Here is an 18,033-nt window from a genome sequence, read left to right on the forward strand (position 1 = left end):
TAGGTATGAGTCTTATTTAAAAGAGAAAGAAATCCCAAACCAAACCAACCCACCTTCAAACTAGAGCTTGATGGAATTGCTCTTGCTGTACTGGTAAGCTTAGTTGACAAGTAGAAACAGGACATTTCGGAAAGGTAACAAAACATTGTAAAATACCTTACAAATCTAGACCGTGATGAGACAACCTTGTAAGCTGCTAAGCAAATCAAGATAGAGCAGGCTTTCCAGTCAGCATGACAATTTATTGGGATTAGCAAATGCAACTGCAGTCACTCTGATTTACTAGTAGTATCTAAGTCACCAGGAAAATTTCTGTTGAATTGAGGCGGTATTCTTAAAGACCTGAGAAGTTTGTGTTCCAGAGGTTCCTATATGCACTCAAAGAGAGTGCACTAGTCGTAAAATCCAACTCCAAAAGCCAAGTCCAGAATATATGACATTTTCATGCTACATTTAGCTCCACTGACTTTAGTGTTACTAGTGGGTTGAATTTTGGTCATGTGTATCAGAATTTAATTTTGAACGCTACAGAATCTGACCTGATGAAACAAATGAAAAGCCTTGAACTAAAAAGGAAGCCTTCTAAAACACTAACTGTGCATTTTGCTTGTCAAAGAAAATGCTTACTAAGTTGTCATGAATACATTGAATGAAAGCTACTTACTTCTCAGTCTAGTGGACAGGAAAACAATGAGGCAGGAAGCTAACAATCCTGAAATGACAGTTCTGGATCATCCTAGTGTAAATGGGAGGGATTTGCACCAACACAAGGTGGGTGCAGACTAACACCAGCAGTAGGTTGGGCAGATCTTTAGCAGTGGTGTTTTCAGAGCTTTTTTGCTTCTTTGGGGGCATATTCCATTCTGGCTAGTAATTTAATCTACATGCAGATTCTTTATGTTCTGTACTTCGGGAAGCGTCTGCTTCTCATAGAGCAGAAGACAGATCCAAACAGAAAACTCAGCCTCGTTAGGTTCAGGGTTCAAAGGGAAATCATTAGCATGCCCTGAGCTGCAACCTCACGTAATTTGTTTCTGTTACATTTTTAACCAGTGTATCAGCGTGTAGATGAATGGGCCAGCCCTCCTTTCCTTGTCATCTTCTTTGGTGGGACTGCAATGCAATGTTGGAGTCAGCACACTTCTCTGCCAAGAAGGAAACTTCAGTTCATACAAATTTTTATAATCAGAGTTGTAGCATTTCTTTGTATTATAGGGAGTCCTTAAACCCCTCAACTGAGGCTCAGACCCTTGTATATTACGTATGATGAAAACATCTTCAACCATTTATAATCTAAACATTAAAGATAGACAAGAAAGGAATAGATGCTTATAGGTGATGAGTGAAATAAAGATGAAGGTCTAAAACCCGCTTGCATGTATCCTTAAGTGTTGTGTTGAATATAGGGGCACAGACTTATCATCAGGCTTCTTTTGTTGCCTGAAATAATTTATCTTTATGTACTGTTAATCCACCACAAATGCAAGGTAAAGCGATTTAATGTGAATTTATTCCATACTGAGTTAAGTGACATTACCTTGCATTTGTCATGTGCTAGACGTGTGCAAACAGACTTACAAGTGTGGCTCACCTGATGCGTGGTAATGTGGTGTGTGTGAGCTCTCAATCTTAAGTGATTTGCCCGTGATGACGTGGGAAATTGATAGCAGAACCAGAAATTGAACACAGATTTTCCTTCTCTCAATCCAGTGCCTTAACTATAGTAGGGCAAAGTATTATATGGTGGGGGGGGATGATCATTTTGTTTGTTTTTTAAAGCCTAGAACTTTAAGATGGTGTGGAGTTGGTCTTCCTACCAATCTTTTGAATAATTGCAAATGCCCAGTCACGATTTTAGACCTGTTTGAGTGCCAGTGACTTAGGGAATATTTGTTTTTCTCCCCACATATTCCCTGAAATTATTGTTCCTCCCTCAACTGCTGTCAGCAGTAAGGAATGACTTGAATAGAAGAGCTGTGTAACTGAATGTCTGTCTAACTCAACTAATTGAATTGATAGTATGAAAGCTAACCTAGATTTTGTAGGCTCTGTTGTAACTTTAGTGTCTTGTTTTTTCACTAAATCTTTGTTCCTAGAAATCAATATCTGAATTTATGTCTTGAGTCTGGAGTGGGGTACCACTTTCAGCTTTAATTTTTTTTTAAGGTGCTTGCTTGAGGAAGTAGATGCCAAAGTAAACTTCAAAGGAACTCCAGACTTCAGTGTTGGAAGAATGAATGGAGAGCAAGAGCTCTCTTTGGGTTTCATGAGAGAGAAATGGACAAAGTAAAAAAACAGCTACCAAAATTTTAAGTAATGAAACAGGAAAGGCTTTTATCACCCACAGAAATAATCAGGTATTTTCAATTGTTCAGCATGGCAGAAACTCTGAGAGCAAGTGCCAAACAAAATCATGGAATGTATTGGCTTTTCCAGCATTAGGAATATATCTTATGAATACCATTATGAATATTTTAATGTAAATTAAGCCAGCTTTGTACCATTCACCTTTTGCCTGGGCACAGTACCTGAGTTTTAGTTGAATAGAACATAAGCTCACAGTGAATCTCTGAGCTTATGCTCTCAGTTCCACACCGAAAGGCAAAACAAATGAGCAACCCAATAGGAAAACTTAGAAGGGAAAACATATTCTGGAAGATTCCCACGTCCCCTGAGAGGCTCACGGTTTTCATCCTGAACATCCTTTTCAAAACAAGATCCTTCAGCTGTTGTGAATGAGCCTTTGGGAACAGAATTGGCTTTCGGCCCAATCTGCTGCTCCCTGTCCCTGTAGGAGGGCTGGAGCGCTGAGCCCAGACCCACCGGGGCTGCAGCCTGAGGCCACGTTTACTGTTGCAGTCCGCAGCAGCAACATGGGCATGCCTTCCTGCCTGCTCCTGCTCCCCTGACACCTTCACCCTCCGCACGTTCCTGCGACAGCGTGGTACCTACTCGGGTGTACACAGCTCTGCAAATAACTGTTAGCTATAAAACAAACCAGAGAACTATTTGGCTAAAAAGAAACAAACAAAAAAAAAGAACTTAAGAATGGTTATGTGATGTCACTGCGAAGTGGTGCAGAACAGGAGCAGGAACCGTGGCTGTAAGGGGTTGTGGTGATGGCTGGATTGGTTGAAGCATGTTAGTAAAAAACCACAGTTGTTCGCTCTGTGGTAGTGAATAATGACTGGTTGGTTGTAAAGAATTAACACACCTTTTGTCGTCTCTAGCCTCTTCCTGTGTTTTGTTCCCATCTATAAAATGAGATGATAACCCTTGGGTAAGAACGTTTCAAGGTTTGATTGACGTACCAAACTGCTGCACAATTGTGTTGCCGGATTCTGCCGCAAACGTTTGGCCTCGCTGACTTCAGGTGTAATGCAAAGTTAAACACTTGGCCATGTTTTTCCTGAAAGGTGAAATATTTAAATTCATTTAAAGACTGGCCGGCACTATTGGTCTACTCTCAGGGTTTATGTAAATTAAGCTTTTCCTGGGTGGCCTCTCTACTTGTAATGCAGTTTTGGAGGCCTGGAAGTGCTCTGAGCTGAGATGTGCTGAAGGAAGGAGGTAACTGGGGTCTCACTGACATTCCAGTGACTCCCTCCCAGCTCCTGGGTTCCACGCGGACCGTGGGGTCACTCCGTACAGCCACCGGCAGCCATAAATGCTCTTGAGCTTCCTGCATCACATAGTGAGCTTGGGTAAGTGCTCTGATAATAAATCAGTCTCATGCTTGCTAATGGCTGCTGTGTCTACAAACTGGTGCCTTCTCCAGGCAATTTTTACGTGCCCTCTGCAAAGTTGTCAGACTGACTGCTGGCTCGTAAATGATCAACCAAGCCTTGCTCTTGGGCTCAGAATTTCTCTTCAGTACTGTTGTAATCTGAAAGGTTGCTGCAATTAGTGCAAATACACAGTGTAAGAGAGAAAATAAAAAGCTGTTCTCAGATGTCCTGTAGAGTGAACAACTGAAACACGAGTGTGGGATGAGCCAGGAGAACTGGCGTTTTTCCCTGGCTGCACGCCATATGGAAGAGACAGTGCCTTGGAAGGGAAGGAGCAGAAAAGTTTGCCATTGGCTCTGATGAATCCCAATCCTGCTTCTACTGAAGGTGTTGGGAATCCTCCCATTGGCTTCGGTGTGAGCAAGAAAGGATCTTAGGTGAGGATGGATGACTCTTTCCCTACTTGAATGAAGTCTCTTGCCTATTTATGGGCCTGCTTCTATTGAAACCGAGCCTGTTTTAGCCTTTTTGGGTTCTTAGGGACCTGTTTGTATAAAGCAACTTACCTACCTATCTTTTTTTTTTCTATTCTGTGTATTTTTTTGTATGTTCTGTTGGAAGGTGAAGCCTCTGTAGAAGGGGATACAAAAACTGATTTTTAAATAGTAATAAACCAAAAGAGAATTAAACTGTGCAGGCTGCATGCATTCATTTCCCGGAGATGGAGAGCAGAGACCGTGAGTGCAGAGAGACAGCCTGTATTTCTCGTATCTCAAAATCTTCCTCTTTTCAGAGAGAGTTCCTGCCTTTGCTTATCTCCACAGCTCTACGTGAAAACCCATAGCGTCATGAGCAGGTTGCACATTGTGTATCAGGACGGCCTTATTCTGACTAAAAAATGGTGCTGTGTGATTAAATGTCTTACATTCTTATAGCATAAGTGGTTGGAATAACAAGTGTAAGTGAAATTGTCTTCACTTAGGCAGTGAAAATAAAAATGAGCCAAGATATATAAATATATTTTTGCAATGCTTCTGGCCGGCCTACCCGAGGTGCGAGGTCATCAGTCAGACACACTGTGTTCTGACTTGACACCGTCGTGTTCTAAAGAGAAATGCGAAGTGTGAGGTGAAACTTTACTAATCCTTTATCCCTTCCTGGTCTTTTTGCCTCCTTGCGGCATTACCAGTTTGAGCCCTAACTTTCTAAAAGAACAGCAAATCAGGACCAAAATAACAACAGAGGTTTGCCCTATTCTGTAAACATACTTAAGGAACAGAGTCTTTGCTTTTGTAAATAGATGTTAAAAAGTCCACGTGCATATATGAGAGTCATGAAAAAGGCTCTTTCTGCATGCCTATGGCATGGGTGCAACCCAAAGGGAAAATAAAGAGGTTCGCCTTTCTACACAGGAAAGGGCGACTTCCCAAAATAAAGAACTCCTCCCCCAGCCTTCAGGCAAACACCTGTGGAGAGAGGTCTTTCACAGTACCTACGTGCCAATGGTTTTATCTGCTTTCAGGTCAGCTAAGAAAATAAAATCCTGTGGTGAGATCTGCATTGTAAATGTCCGGGAATCCTGCGCTTTTGTTAGGAAACACTAGTAGTAGCTCTGCTGAAAGGTTTGCTGTCTGCTTCCCTGCTCCGGTGCTGAATGACAAGGAGCCATTACAAAATGTGTCTCCACTGTTGTGTTGATGACTCCAATCCTAGTCCCAAAACCCTAGACAGATAAGAAAACATATGTTTGGGGCTTTTTTACGTGTACAAATTTATAAGCTTATTGCCTTTCTCTGGGCAGGGAATACGGGTCGCTTGCTTACAACGAGTGACTGCTATTTAGACCTGGTAAGTTTTCCGCAGGAACTGGAAGTTTTGCATATTTAAGTGCAACTCTGTAACCTCGTGCTTTCCACCATGGAATCTGACTCTCACCTTGATAATATTCTATGATTATTGACGTTTAAACGGGAGAGTTTTGGGCTATCGCTTCTGTTTGACACTGAAATTGGCTTCCACAGTGAATGAAAGTTTGGTAGGAGGATATTTAATAGTCCCGTCCAATTTACTGGAAGTTAATTTGAACAGATATCAGAACGTAAATGTTTATTCCCTTTGACGCAAGTCTCCGGATGTTTTGGTGCTGCCTTTTTCATGTTTCTCATGTGCAGATAAGCCATTATTTTCAGATGGACATTTTCTGACAAAAATAAATGTTGGTTTATCTGACTGCTTAGCTCTGCTAGTTACTGCTGTGCACAACAGGGAATTAAGAAACAAGCAAGCTACGAAGGTACTCTTAAACAGAAACCAAACACATTCTGATTTTTCTTCCTGCATTAATGCTTACGTGCACTTTTCAGCTAAGTCAGCACTACGCATGTAGAACTTGAGAACATCGTAAGACCTTCCATTCATATCCCTCTTCATGATTCCTTCCCCTTGAATACCATTTCATAAGGTATGTATCCCGTGTCTGAAGCTTTCAAAGCACTCTGCAGACATCTAATCCTTTCTGCCTCTGTGACATAAGCAGTATTAACGTGGGAAACTGAGGCAGAAACTTGCCTAAGATCAAACAACAAATCGGTAAAAGAATTTAGGGTAAGGCTCTGTTCTTGACTCAGACTTTTGTGTTCTCTTGAGAACACTGTATCTTTCAAAATAACTTCCCTTCCTCCACCCTTAAAAACACATGCTCTGTTTTCTGTCAATAGCAGCCTGCGGCTGTAGGAAAAAAAAGAAAACCACACCATGGTGCAAGTGGGGGCTGAAACATCTTCAGATAGCTGTACCTTACTGCTGACAACGTTGGTACGGTGTTATGGTATCTTGCTAGGAGACACACCCATTGGACAGCAGGTAAAAGCAGTGTCTGTGATCCAGATACCGATTCCAGAATGCTCCAGCAGGGGAAGGAGCTAAGGACCATGATCCAAGCTGGGTCCCTTTCACAGAATCACAATCACAGAACCCCAGGCTGGAAGGGACCTCAGGGACCATCTAGCCCAACCTTTCTGGGCAGAGCCCAGCCTAGAAGAAGATGGCCCAGCACCCTGTCCAGACGGCTCTTCAAGGTGTCCAACATGGCCGAGTCAACCCCTTCCCTGGGGAGATTATTCCAATGGTGACTGTCCTCACCGTGAGAAATTTCCCTCTGGTGTCCAATCGGAATCTCCCCAAGAGCAACTTGTGTCCAAATTTCACCAGCCCCAGCGGACCAGTGTGAGTACCAATGCCTGTGGGCAGTTGGGCCCATCAAAACCACGGAGGGAATTGTGGAAAGGCACTGGGCGGTTTGTGACAAACAGGACAAAGAAGTGTTGCTGTTAGAGGACTCGGGTGTGAAATTTCTTAAGGCGGTGATCGCTGAGAGTATTTAGTGCTGATCTCTTAACGCTAGGAGAGTGCAGCTGCAGTGCTTCTCCCCTGGTAAACAATAGGACCCGGATTGCCCTCCTGAGGCCTCCAGCCTTTTATTGCAGCCCACACAGAAAGCTCATCTGAGAAGGCACTTTGAGCTAGTAGAGCAAACTCTCTGAACCAGTCAGAACCAGTTCAAATATCGCATATGGTTGTTTTGCTTCTGCAGACTTCCTTGTTAGTCCTTGGAGGCTGTGGCTGGCATTTACTTAGCAATAGCTCATGCTGTCACTGAAGGGGGAGGGGAAGCCTCTCCTTGAACATGTCAGCAGGGGGATGCAAGGGAGCAGTCAGATATATCTGTGTTGCTCCACGCTGGCTCCTTTGTTGTGACTGTCTGTCTTGGTTTTTGGTTATACTCAGTTCAGTTTAATAAACTCAACTTCTGATCTTTTTGTTGCATCCCTGATAGTTTTTTCTTTTCAGACTGTTTCTAGGTTAGGAATAAAACACATTTGTTTCTGACTCTTACATCATTGCTTATGGAAGGCTTTTTACAGGTGAGAGCCACAGCTATTTTCATGACCCAGAGAGAGGCAACACAGGAGTAAAAAAACTACTTTTGTTGGAGTTGCAAATACTTAATAGTACTTAATAGTACAACTAGCATTTGTTGCTTAATTTTTTTTAAGCTTTAAGCTCAAATTGCTCTAATATTCTGTTCATGGTGGATGAGGCCTCAGAGTATACTGTCGTGGTTTAGCCCCAGCCAGCAACCAAGCCCCAGCCAGCCGCTCGCTCACTCCCCTCCAGTGGGATGGGGCAGAGAAACAGAAGAGTACGAGTAAGAAAACTCATGGGTTGACATAAAGACAGTTTAATCGGTAAAAAAAGCTGCACATGGAAGGAAAGCAAAAGCAGGAATTCATTCTCCCCTTCCCACGGGCAGGCGTGGCTCAGCCATCCCCAGGGCAGCAGGGCTCCATCACGCGTAACGGTGACTTGGGAAGGGAAACGCCATCGCTCCAAACGTCCCCCCCTTCCTCCTTCTTCCCCCAGCTCTGTGTGCTGAGCATGACGCCATGTGGTGTGGGACATCCCTGGGGTCAGTTGGGGTCACTGTCCTGTCCGGGTCCCCTCATGGCTTCTTGTGCACCCGGCAGAGCCTGGGAAGCTGAAAAAGTCCTTGACCAGTGTAAGCACTACTTAGCGACAACTAAAACAGCTCGCATTACCAACACTGTTTTCACACAAATCCAAAACATCGCCCCATACTGGCTACTATGAAGAAAATTAACTCTATCCCAGCTGAAACCAGGACAGCAGTTTATGAGGGAAGCAGAGAAGTTGAAGAAGTGGTGAACTGGAATGAAAAACTGTTTAGAAAGACTAGTTTTGAGGAAAAATTGGAAGAGTTATTTTGGTTTGCCTAGAAAGAAGAAAGGGCAAGTTAGGGGGAACATGACATATGCCCTGCTACAAAGAGGGCAATGATAATCTTTTTCCATTTTAAGCAATCCATGTCAATTTGGCTAGGAAAGAATACTTAGATTAGAAAATTGATTTTGCTTGCTCTCCCACCTATCTTATTTAGTAAGATTAAGTAATGAAGCATGTTAGTTCTTTTGTAGGAGGTTAGATTAACTTTTGCCCGGGAAGATCTGAACACTTGGCTGTGGCCAGAGAAGGAGGGTGGGTTTGGTGGCTTATTGCCGAGCCCTTCCAGAGCTACACAGCTGGGGGCTGCCTCCCTCTGCACAGCATGCTGTGCTATGTTAGCTTCCGTCTAGTCGTCTCCTTCAAAAAAACTCTCCCTACACTTTGAATTTTTCCACAGGTGAAAAAGTAGAACAAACAAGAACACGCAGTTGACGGAAAGGAGAGAAAGAAGAGGCAGACATTGTTCATTCTGGAACCTGTATAAAGTAAACAGCACAAAGGTACCAGCTCACAGGCGAAACTGGTTCACACTGAGTTTAGGAAGGATGCATAATGTCCCTTGTGCCTCAAAATAGTGTATGTATTCGCCTGTGACGTGTCTGTGGATGTGTTGTAGCACACATATGTGTATATACCCACAGACTTATACATGTGAGGGTGTAGCTGCAGAGCTATTAGCTTACTTAGAGTATGGGTAGTTACTTTAAAATCAAGTCCTAGGAAGTAATGTCAGGTTTAATCTCTAAAAGTATAGCAAGAAGAGCAAACCCATTCCCCAACAGCAGAAAGAGCAACTGAGCCTGCCTTTGACAGCTGCCACCTGGCATCCTATTAAACTTAACTCTGTGAAACTGCCAGGCATAAATCTTCCCTCATCCTGGAGAAAGCTAGAGATGAAAGAGAAAAAAAAATCAGGCTTAGAAGTCAGTCATGGAAAAGGCTTTGATCTTTAGCACTAATATGAAGGGAGTTGCATTTCTCCCAGAATCCCAGTTGTCCTTCTGTGGACTAGAAACTCGAATTGTTTGCTGGAACTTGGCTGAGTGTAATGAGAAGTGCAAATTTATCTTGTTACATAACGGGAGAGGGAGCTGGGAAGGTCTGAGATTTGTTTCCACAGAGATCACTGCCCAGCCTGCAGTTCTTGGATCAGCATGTGCAGGAGGAGGTGCCTTCTGTGCAAGATGGCATGGAAGCGTGCGTTAGTCTCATGAAATGAGCAGAAAGAAATTAATTGTACAGGTTGGCAGCCCTCTGCAAACTCTTTTGGACGGGCTGTGCCGCTGGATGCTTGTGCAGCCCTGCAGTTTCTGACTGAATGGAATTTGTCCCATAAAATCTCCTGCGAAGAGCTATTACAAACAGAAGGCTTGATTCAATAGCCCTTATTAAAAATTCTTGCTTACTTCAGTCAGCCTTGCCTTCGCAGAGTAACTGGCGAGCATAAGGAATGCAGTAACTGAGTGTCTGTGAAGACGATGAGCGCAAGGCATAAAGCAGACATCTTAGCTGGTGATGTCAGTCAGGACTGACACCCACAGTTGGTTTGTTTGTTTTTTTTTTTTAACAACCTGGATGCAGGTTTTTTTTAATCTGACATTATTAAACGAAACTTACTGTAGTGTTAAATCATACTGCTAAAGCATGAATCGCACACAAGTGCTAAGGCTTATGGTTTCATGTTCGGTGGTAGTGCTGCTTAACTGACCTGCTTTCCTCATTACCCCTGTCATGCTGGTCCATCTGGGTTTTTGTGGCTCCATTGTGGACTGGATGCGGCAGGCAGCCTGGCTGCCAAGGGGTAAAGTGTGCGTGGCCTGGTAAAAAAAGGGCAAAAGTTGGGTTGGATCAGCACCTCGAGGCTGCTTGTGACTCAAGTACCTGTAACAGCTGGACAGAGAGCTCCGACAGGATGGAAACATCTGGGAGTGGAAGGGAAGGACCGCTGCTCCAGCTAGCACTGCCCCGAAAAGTGATTAATCAAACTCAGAATGCGATGTGCAGCTTCCTGGTGTAGAAATACTTTTTAGATGTTCAATGTTTTCCATGTGATTTCGAAGTACTTTGAAAGAAGGGAACTTCCCTATCCTTTTCTGAGAAGGAAGGTTTGATTGTACCTCCTGTAACAGAAAGGAAGGGAAAGCGCAAAGAAGCGAAGCAAGAGTCGCCAAGGTCAGAAGGAACTCCGTTGTGCCGCAGGCCTGTGCCTTGGCTACTGACCCATCACTTGGCCCAGGCCACCTCTGAGAGCTTGTGGTCGAACAGGACCGAGCATTCAGCTGCTTATTTTCCACTGGTGTAAAACAAAAACATTGCTGATGGCTCCGGATGCTCGTGTACAGTCACTGGCCTTGCAGTACCTGAATACTGTTCGGACGCAGAAGTGGCTTTGTAACCCAATTGAAATGTCTGCAGAGGCTTTATCGTGGCAGCTGGATGCCCGCAGTATCACCGCTCTGGAGCGTTTTCAGGCTGTTTACCTCGTTTTTCTATAAGCGGGCACAGCTCCTGGAGCATGGGGAGTCAAAGGAAAGCCATCGATTAGCAGATGGGGAGCATGTAGAGCTTTAAGGTGGAGGGGTAGAGCTGCCCTGGTAGGTGTACCCCCAGCCGCGGTCTCTCCCCGTGAGCTCCCTAGAGCTAGGGGAACCCACGGGAGGCTCGGGGCAGGAGAATTCAGTCCTTGGCGGTAACTCTCAAGGGGAGATGGCAGCTGTGGGTCCCTGAACGCAAACGCTTTCCCCGCCGGCGTCGGCGGGTCAAGCCTCGTTCCGCGGCCGGAGCCTCCGCGCCTGGCCCAAGAACCTCCCGGGGCGGCGGGGGCCGGGCCGGGGGGCGCGGAGCTGCGCTACGGCCGCGTTTCCCCGCGGCCCCTCCGGGGCCAAGCGCCCCCCCCCCCCCCCCCCCCCGCCGTCATCGCCCGGTCCCGGGGCTCCGGGGCGGGCGACCCTCCGGGGAGGCGGGAGGGCGGCGGCGGGTCCCCGGCTGCCCCCCCGCCGGCCGCCCCTTCCTCGCCGTGCCGGGGCTCCCCGCAGCCCCCCGGGGCGTGCGGGCGACGGCAGCGTTAGGACCCGGCGGCGGCTGCGGGGCGGGAGGGGGAAGCGCAGCCCGGCGGGTGTTTACCGGGGCGGGCAGAGCCGGGGCAGGTCTCGCCGCGGCGCCGAGCTGCTCGGCCGGGCTGCGGCGGCCGCTCCGCGCCCAGGATGGTGCGGGGGGGCCCGCGGCGGGCGCTGGGCGCCGTGCTGCTGGCCTCGCTGCTGCTGGCGGCCGCCCGGGGCGCCGAGGGTGAGCTGGGGGCGGGGGGGGGGGGGGGGGGCAACAAAGCTTTGTCGGGGCCGCACGCACACACACGCACAAAGGCCGGTGTGGGGGCGGCGGGCGCTGCCCGGCCCGCCCGCATGGCCCGGCCTCGTCCCTCTCTCCGCAGAGTGCCTCCGCGGCAGCGGCGCGTCCTACCGCGGCAGCCAGCGAGTGGCCTCCGGCGGCGCCCCGTGCCTCAACTGGCTGGCGGTGCGGAGCGGCCCCGGCGCCGCGCTCCCGGCAGGTGGGTCCGGGGGAGCCGGGGCTCGGGGGGCTCGGGGGCGCCGGGGCCGCGGCGGGCCCCCGCTGACGGCCCGGCGCCCCCCAGCAGTCGCCGAGGACCACAACAGCTGCAGGAACCCGGACGGCGACGCCGCGCCCTGGTGCTACATCCGAGGTGCCGGGGGGGTCCCCGAGCGGAGACCGTGCGACATCGCCCGGTGCGCAGGTAGGAGCTGCCCCCGGCGGCCGCCCTCCCCCTCCTGCCCTCCCCGGGGGCACTGCCCGCCCCGGCCGGCTTTGCAGCCGGGGTGACCCCCCTCTGCGCACGAACCCCCCCCCCCCCCCGGGCCACGGCAGCGCCTACTGCCCTCCGCCGGGAACGGGTGTACCGGGGGCTGCCCTCCGGTCCTCGCCCCTGTGTGCACACCTGCCCCCCAGCCGTGCCCTGCTCCGCCCCTGGAGCGCTGCCGTTAGTGCCCGAAAAGGCCCGTGCAAAGCCTTGCCCCCCCCCCCCTTGTTTCACCACTCGCCGTAGGGTCTGTAGCTGTGTTGAAAAAGGCTGAGGTCTGGGCACCTAGGAACTGCAGAGCTGTTCGCAGGCTATTACTGTGGGGCGTGTTACTGCTGTCTGAACAAGTGTCCTGCTGCTAAACGAGTGCCAGGATTTGGGAACAGGTGGGGGGAAAGAACTTGGAGAAAATGAGGACTGAAGGGAGGACAGTAAGAAACGGAAAACCCCAAATGCTGGATTCCTCCTGGATGGTCAGGGTGGGAAGCAGTTTGTCAAGAGAACTGTAGCTGAAGCCTGTTTCAGGTAGAGGAGATGGCAGTGTTGACTGAGGCCAGAGTAACCACTTGGGTTTTTTTGATCTGCTTACTTATTTCTGAGCCCCTCAAGATGTATGCACTCCACTCTCCCTCAGGATTGGTGTCCTTGCATGGAAACACTTCCCCCACACCCACACATACACCCTCCCCTTTTCTTCACTTTGCTTGTTTTTTGCTTGCTTTTCCCTAAAGATAGAGCAAAACAAATGTTCTGCTGCCAAAACTGTCCTGCAGCTTTGGGATCAGGGGAGTTACCTGACCTTTCAGCCAATACACCATTTCCATGTTTAAGGGGCTCGGCTATTTTTGTGTCTCAGAGTGGGCACCTTTCTTACTGCAGTTTTGTCCTGCAGGTCCCCATGGTTCAGCTTCCCTGGCTGACCCCGTGCAGAGTCACTGTGCAGTGCAGGAGACCTTGATTTCCTGTCTCTGACTCCCCTTCTGTACTTCCATTTCACATTCCACTAAGGACTCAAAATGGCTGCAGACAGACAATCCACACAGAGTTACTGCCAGCTGTGGGGTGAGATCATGTGGAGAGAGTTTTCAGGTGGGGATGCACATTGTGCATAGCATTTCCAGAAAGTAGGGGTTTATTGTTTGGGACAGGTCACAGATACCTACTTTCCACTGCCAGCTTTTGCTGTGCTACAGCTTCCATTTTAACTGTGTCATGAAGGAAGGAGCTACCTTGAAAATCTTTCAGTGCTGTTGATAACAAATCCATAGGGCTGGAAAGGAGTCTGTGCTATGAGCATCCATCCTTATGCACCGTTGTTTGGGCTCTGGCTGAGGAGGAACTTGCTGTACTTACAGTAGTCGGTGGCTGTGCTGCCCAAGTGTTGCTCTGACTTAGCCTGTCTGTCCATCATGCTAAAGGAGTTTGCTATATGGCTGCAAAAAGGGGCCGGGTAAGAAGGATGTCCCCAGGTTGTTGTCACAGCAGCTAGGGAGTCTCCTTCCATCAAATCTTCCTTCGTCAGGAAGATTGAGGCAGAAGAGAGATAAATAGGCTCCTGGGAGATTCAGGGTGGAGGTTCTCATCGTCTTGTTCGTGTCTGTTCAGCATGACTGAAGCTGCAGCCTGCATATCGATCTATACGCTAAATGAAGTCATTGTGCATCCCCTGGACTCGTGCCCTGAACCTGGGTTTCGTTCTCCTGCGGAGCTCAGTCTCGCTGTGGCGGTGCCTTGCACTCTTAAAATAGGTTCACGGCAAAGGAAAGTGGGGGGAGGAGTTTGTTTCTTGTCTCCCTTGGTAGGATTTGTTGGAACAACTTAAGTGGGAACAAGTGTTTGTCAGTGTACTTTGAAGGCAGTTTGGTGATACCAGTCTAGATCTGTCCCACTCACAAGGCACGTGTTGTTTTGAACATCAAGGCTTTGTCTTTTGTACATCTCTTTTTTTTTTTTTTTTTTTTTCTCTCAACAGATGCAACAGCTGCCACAGCCCCGGACCCTACAGCAGAAATCAGTACTTCTCAGGAGGTTGACCAGGTGTTTGAACCGGCTGACACCTTGCCCTCCCGGAGCGAGGCAGCCGCTGTGCAGCCTGTCATTGGGATCAGTCAGAGAGTGCAGATGAACTCCAAAGAAAAGAAGGACTTAGGGACACTAGGTACAAACCCAGGGTCACGTGAGGGATCCATTCCTGTAATTCTGGCAGGGTGGATTTGGGGTTTTTTGAGGCTCTGAAAGCAATGCTATAGCTGGATCTACTACCTCTAATTTTGCCTCTTTCCTTTCTCTCTTCATAGGGTATGTGCTGGGGCTGATCATGATGGTGATAATCATTGCTATCGGGGCCGGCATTGTCCTGGGATACATGTATAAGAGGTCAGTGGCTATTCTCCTTTTTCCAAAAGCTGGTATATGCACGAAGCAGCCTGTGTAGAGCAGGAATATCTGAGCACCTGCAGACCCAACCAGATCCTAATGAAAAGGCAGATGGAAGCATATGTTTTCATATGGCAGGTTGTGCAAGAGCTTCGCTCGTTGCACTGAGGAAAGAACTGTTTAAGAGTTAATCCCATTCGTCTCTGTTTCACCCATCAGTGCGGTATTCTGTCCCATTTAAAGTTTCAAAATGTCTTCTTCATTGTTTGTTTTTGTGTGTGCACACACGTGCCTTGATGTGGCTTTCTCGGATGCGTTCAGGGGAGCTGAATTTTACGTAAGAGCTGGAGAGAGCAGAGCCCACGTGCCCTCACAGGAAGTTTCTTTTGTGATCAGAGAGAGAACGGTCCTCCTAGCAGGCCAGCTGTTCCCCTGCCTTCTCTAGAAGAACGATTGGCAAATTCTTTGCCACTCGTGTATCCTGTGAAGCTGAATATCAAGTAGCACTTTTTTTTTTTTTAAAACAAAGTTCATTTTACCAAAGCTCCTGCGTACTTTAAGGTCAGTTTTGATTCATGCTTAAGTCGTGATTGGTTCAGCCACTTCACTGTGTTGGGCAGAACTGTTTCTGTAGCTCAGCAGCGTTTGAGGTTAGCAGTAATAGCAAGCAGCTGAGTTGTAAGGGACAGGGCAGGAGTAGCAAACAGCAGTGGATGTTGCTGCAGCAAGTGAAGGCCCCGGCTCCCTCCTCTGGGAGGGTTTGTTCTGTTTTTTGGCTCTTTGACAGCAGTCTGACACAGCGAGCAGAAGGAGCCCTTTCCCAAGCTAGGACATGTCCTTATGTAAGTGTTTATAATAAATGCCGAGAGAAAAAAAAAAAACAGTGTTACATAAGGGGCAAAACACAGAGCGCTGCTTGTCGAGGAGTCTGATTTGAGGTGTCACTTCGGAGAACGCTGTCTCGTGTGCTGGCAGGAACGGCAGCCGCCGCTGCACGCTTGTAGGCAGCTTTGAAAAGCAGCCAAAATGCTTATGTGCTGAGAGGAAACCCCAGCAGCTCTGCCCGGTTGGGATCGTGAGCCCCAGGGGTGCGAGGGGTGCTGTCGCACCTCACGCCTCGCTGTGTTCCACAAGAAGCAACAGAGCAATGCCGAGCCTTGCCCAAACGCAGCTTTGCTTCCTCAGTCCTGGAGCACCCGCAGCAGGACCTGCAGTTCATGCTTCGTGTCTCTGCCGCTTTTCTTGCCTTTCTCTAAAAGTTCCGTGTGCGAGCTGGCAGGTCTGGCTAGGTGTGGCGAGAAACCTTTAACGGGTTTAGTAGCTTTTGGTATACACAGCTTTTCTGGAGACACTGTGCTATTAATGCCATCCATTTTTTAAGCAAGGCAGTTCTTCCTCAGCACAAATCACAGCGGTGTCGCCTCCCTTAGCAACAGGCTGAAGAGTGAGGTAGGTTTGAGGCGCTGCTTGTGGTATTAAGCTGTTAGCTGCAGTGGCAGAAGGCAGGGCCAGCTCTGAAGCAAGCTTTACTACTTTCAGGACCAGCTTAGTTTGCTGCACAGGTTTGTTCGCTGCAACAAAAGGCATAGCCTGCCACCACTGCTGGTGTTCCCGTCGGATGAAGCACGTTGCGGAAGCCCTTTTCCACAGGCTCTGTGCTGTCTCGCTGCGCCCCTGGGCCTGCACCAGGCAGTGCTGTGGGACCATGTGGAACCATTTGGCAGCTCCATGGTTTGAAAGAGAAGCCTGGCTTTACAGTCCCCATTTAGCTGGAGTGAATAAGCCAGTTTATGAGGGAGGGCCAGACTTCGCTTGACTGCATGTTTTTAAAGATGCTCACGTGGGGTCCTCTGCTTACAGTAGGGAGTGTTTCTGGCCCTTTGTATGCAGCAAAACCATCTGTTTCTTAAAGAGCAAAGTCCCTTTTTTCTGCTATATCACCTTTACTGAGATTCTGCCTCCAAGCAGTGCCACTCACCCCCCCATGCCCATATATATTTCGTGGTTTTTATTTTTTTTTTAATCCAGGGGAAAAGACCTGAAAGAAAAGCATGAACAGAAAGTCTATGAGCGTGAAATGCAGCGCATCACACTGCCACTCTCAGCGTTCACCAATCCTGCCTGTGAACTTGTAGATGAGAACACAATCGTGGTGCACACCAACCAGACACCTGTGGAGGACACGCACGACGGCAGTGGCCCGCTCATGGGGCAGGCGGGTACGCCTGGAGCCTGAGCAGCTCGGGCAGGAGCGGCGCAGGCTGAGCAAAGCCTCCAGCTTCCCACTGTGAGTGCAGGGGGCTGCGTGTGTTCATTTCTGTTCTGTTTTCTTTTTTGATGGAAGCCAGATGAAGGTGATGCAGGGGGACAGAGCGATGGGCTAGTCATCGTGCTCTGTTTGAGGGACACCCTTTGGTGCATGACCAGCTAGGGACTGGTGTGGTGGACCCTGCTGCTTCCTCCCACCTATCTCCATGGCACGCTGAGGAGCTGGGGGGGATGATGGGCCAGGCTCAAGACTGGCCACCGATCCCATAGCCTGGAGTGTGGTCTTGGCTTCCTCTTTTTCTGTTCCTTTCCTATTTAACGGTGTGCACTGTTACTTAAGTTTCAGCCTGGAACCCCAGGAGGGAGCAGTACTGCAGGGACTGAGGGGAGCTTCACGTCAGACTTAGCTAGATAATTACACTCTGATTATAGTTCCTGCCTTTTCGCTTTAATGGCTGAGAGCTGGAGACACTGTCCAGAATCCTGCTACTGGATCAGTGTGGTTTGTTTTTTTTCCCCAAGGACAAGTTTATTTGAAGGATGGCTTTGGCCAGGAGCAGTATACTTAGCCCCAGTGTCGAGCTGTAAAAGCTCTTCTCAAGCTCTTGACAAATCCAGGTCTTCCAGGTCTGAGGCCACATCTCCATCCCGCTGTGGTGCTACACGCGCAGCCACAGCTGTAGGTGTCCAGGTGGTCTGCGCCTCCTGCTCACTTACACAGATCAGGAGACCAAAGGCTAGCAGTAGATAGTCGCGGAGTGAAGAAAACAAACTGCCCTTCAGCAGTTTGTAGGTAACAAACTGTTACCTACAGCAGATTGACCACTGAGGATAGGCAACATCCTCGCCGAATGCCCCTTGGCTTGCTACAGAGCCAGCTCTGGCCAGAGCGGCCAGGCCAGCTGCAGAGATCACCCCAGCCGCGATACAGCAGCTCTTGTGCCGGGGCAGGACAGGGCAGCTGCTCTTGCACGATCCCAAAGTCACAGCGTGGCTCCTGGCCCAGCCTCCTTCACACACACTCTGCTTGTGCAGCCAGTCTACTTG

The 18,033-nt window shown here is 48.7% G+C and overlaps 1 protein-coding gene and 1 long non-coding RNA gene across 4 annotated transcripts; one reads left to right on the forward strand and one right to left on the reverse strand.

Moving 5' to 3' along the window:
• Positions 1–7,951: 7,951 nt before the first annotated feature.
• On the reverse strand, positions 7,952–12,170 carry LOC135315873 (uncharacterized). Of its 2 annotated transcripts, XR_010375353.1 has the most exons (4): positions 11,655–12,170; positions 10,413–11,039; positions 10,240–10,322; positions 7,952–8,265 (listed from the first exon to the last, which is right to left on the reverse strand). It is a non-coding gene; the product is annotated as an uncharacterized LOC135315873 (long non-coding RNA). The 2 variants fall into 2 exon arrangements; XR_010375354.1 differs by lacking the exon at positions 11,655–12,170 and having other exon boundaries at positions 9,938–10,322; positions 10,413–11,498.
• On the forward strand, positions 11,625–17,745 carry PIK3IP1 (phosphoinositide-3-kinase interacting protein 1). Of its 2 annotated transcripts, none has more exons than XM_064466702.1 (6): positions 11,625–11,816; positions 11,959–12,075; positions 12,160–12,279; positions 14,315–14,500; positions 14,640–14,718; positions 16,747–17,745. In XM_064466702.1, exons 1-6 carry the CDS (start codon positions 11,735–11,737, stop codon positions 16,952–16,954), a joined length of 792 nt encoding a protein of 263 aa, XP_064322772.1. In that variant the 5' UTR covers positions 11,625–11,734; the 3' UTR covers positions 16,955–17,745. The 2 variants fall into 2 exon arrangements, with proteins under 2 accessions (XP_064322772.1, XP_064322773.1); XM_064466703.1 differs by having other exon boundaries at positions 12,163–12,279.
• The last annotated feature ends 288 nt before the right edge of the window (positions 17,746–18,033 follow it).

Source organism: Phalacrocorax carbo, chromosome 15, assembly GCF_963921805.1.
Source record: "Phalacrocorax carbo chromosome 15, bPhaCar2.1, whole genome shotgun sequence".
NCBI classification, from domain to species: Eukaryota; Metazoa; Chordata; class Aves; order Suliformes; family Phalacrocoracidae; genus Phalacrocorax; species Phalacrocorax carbo.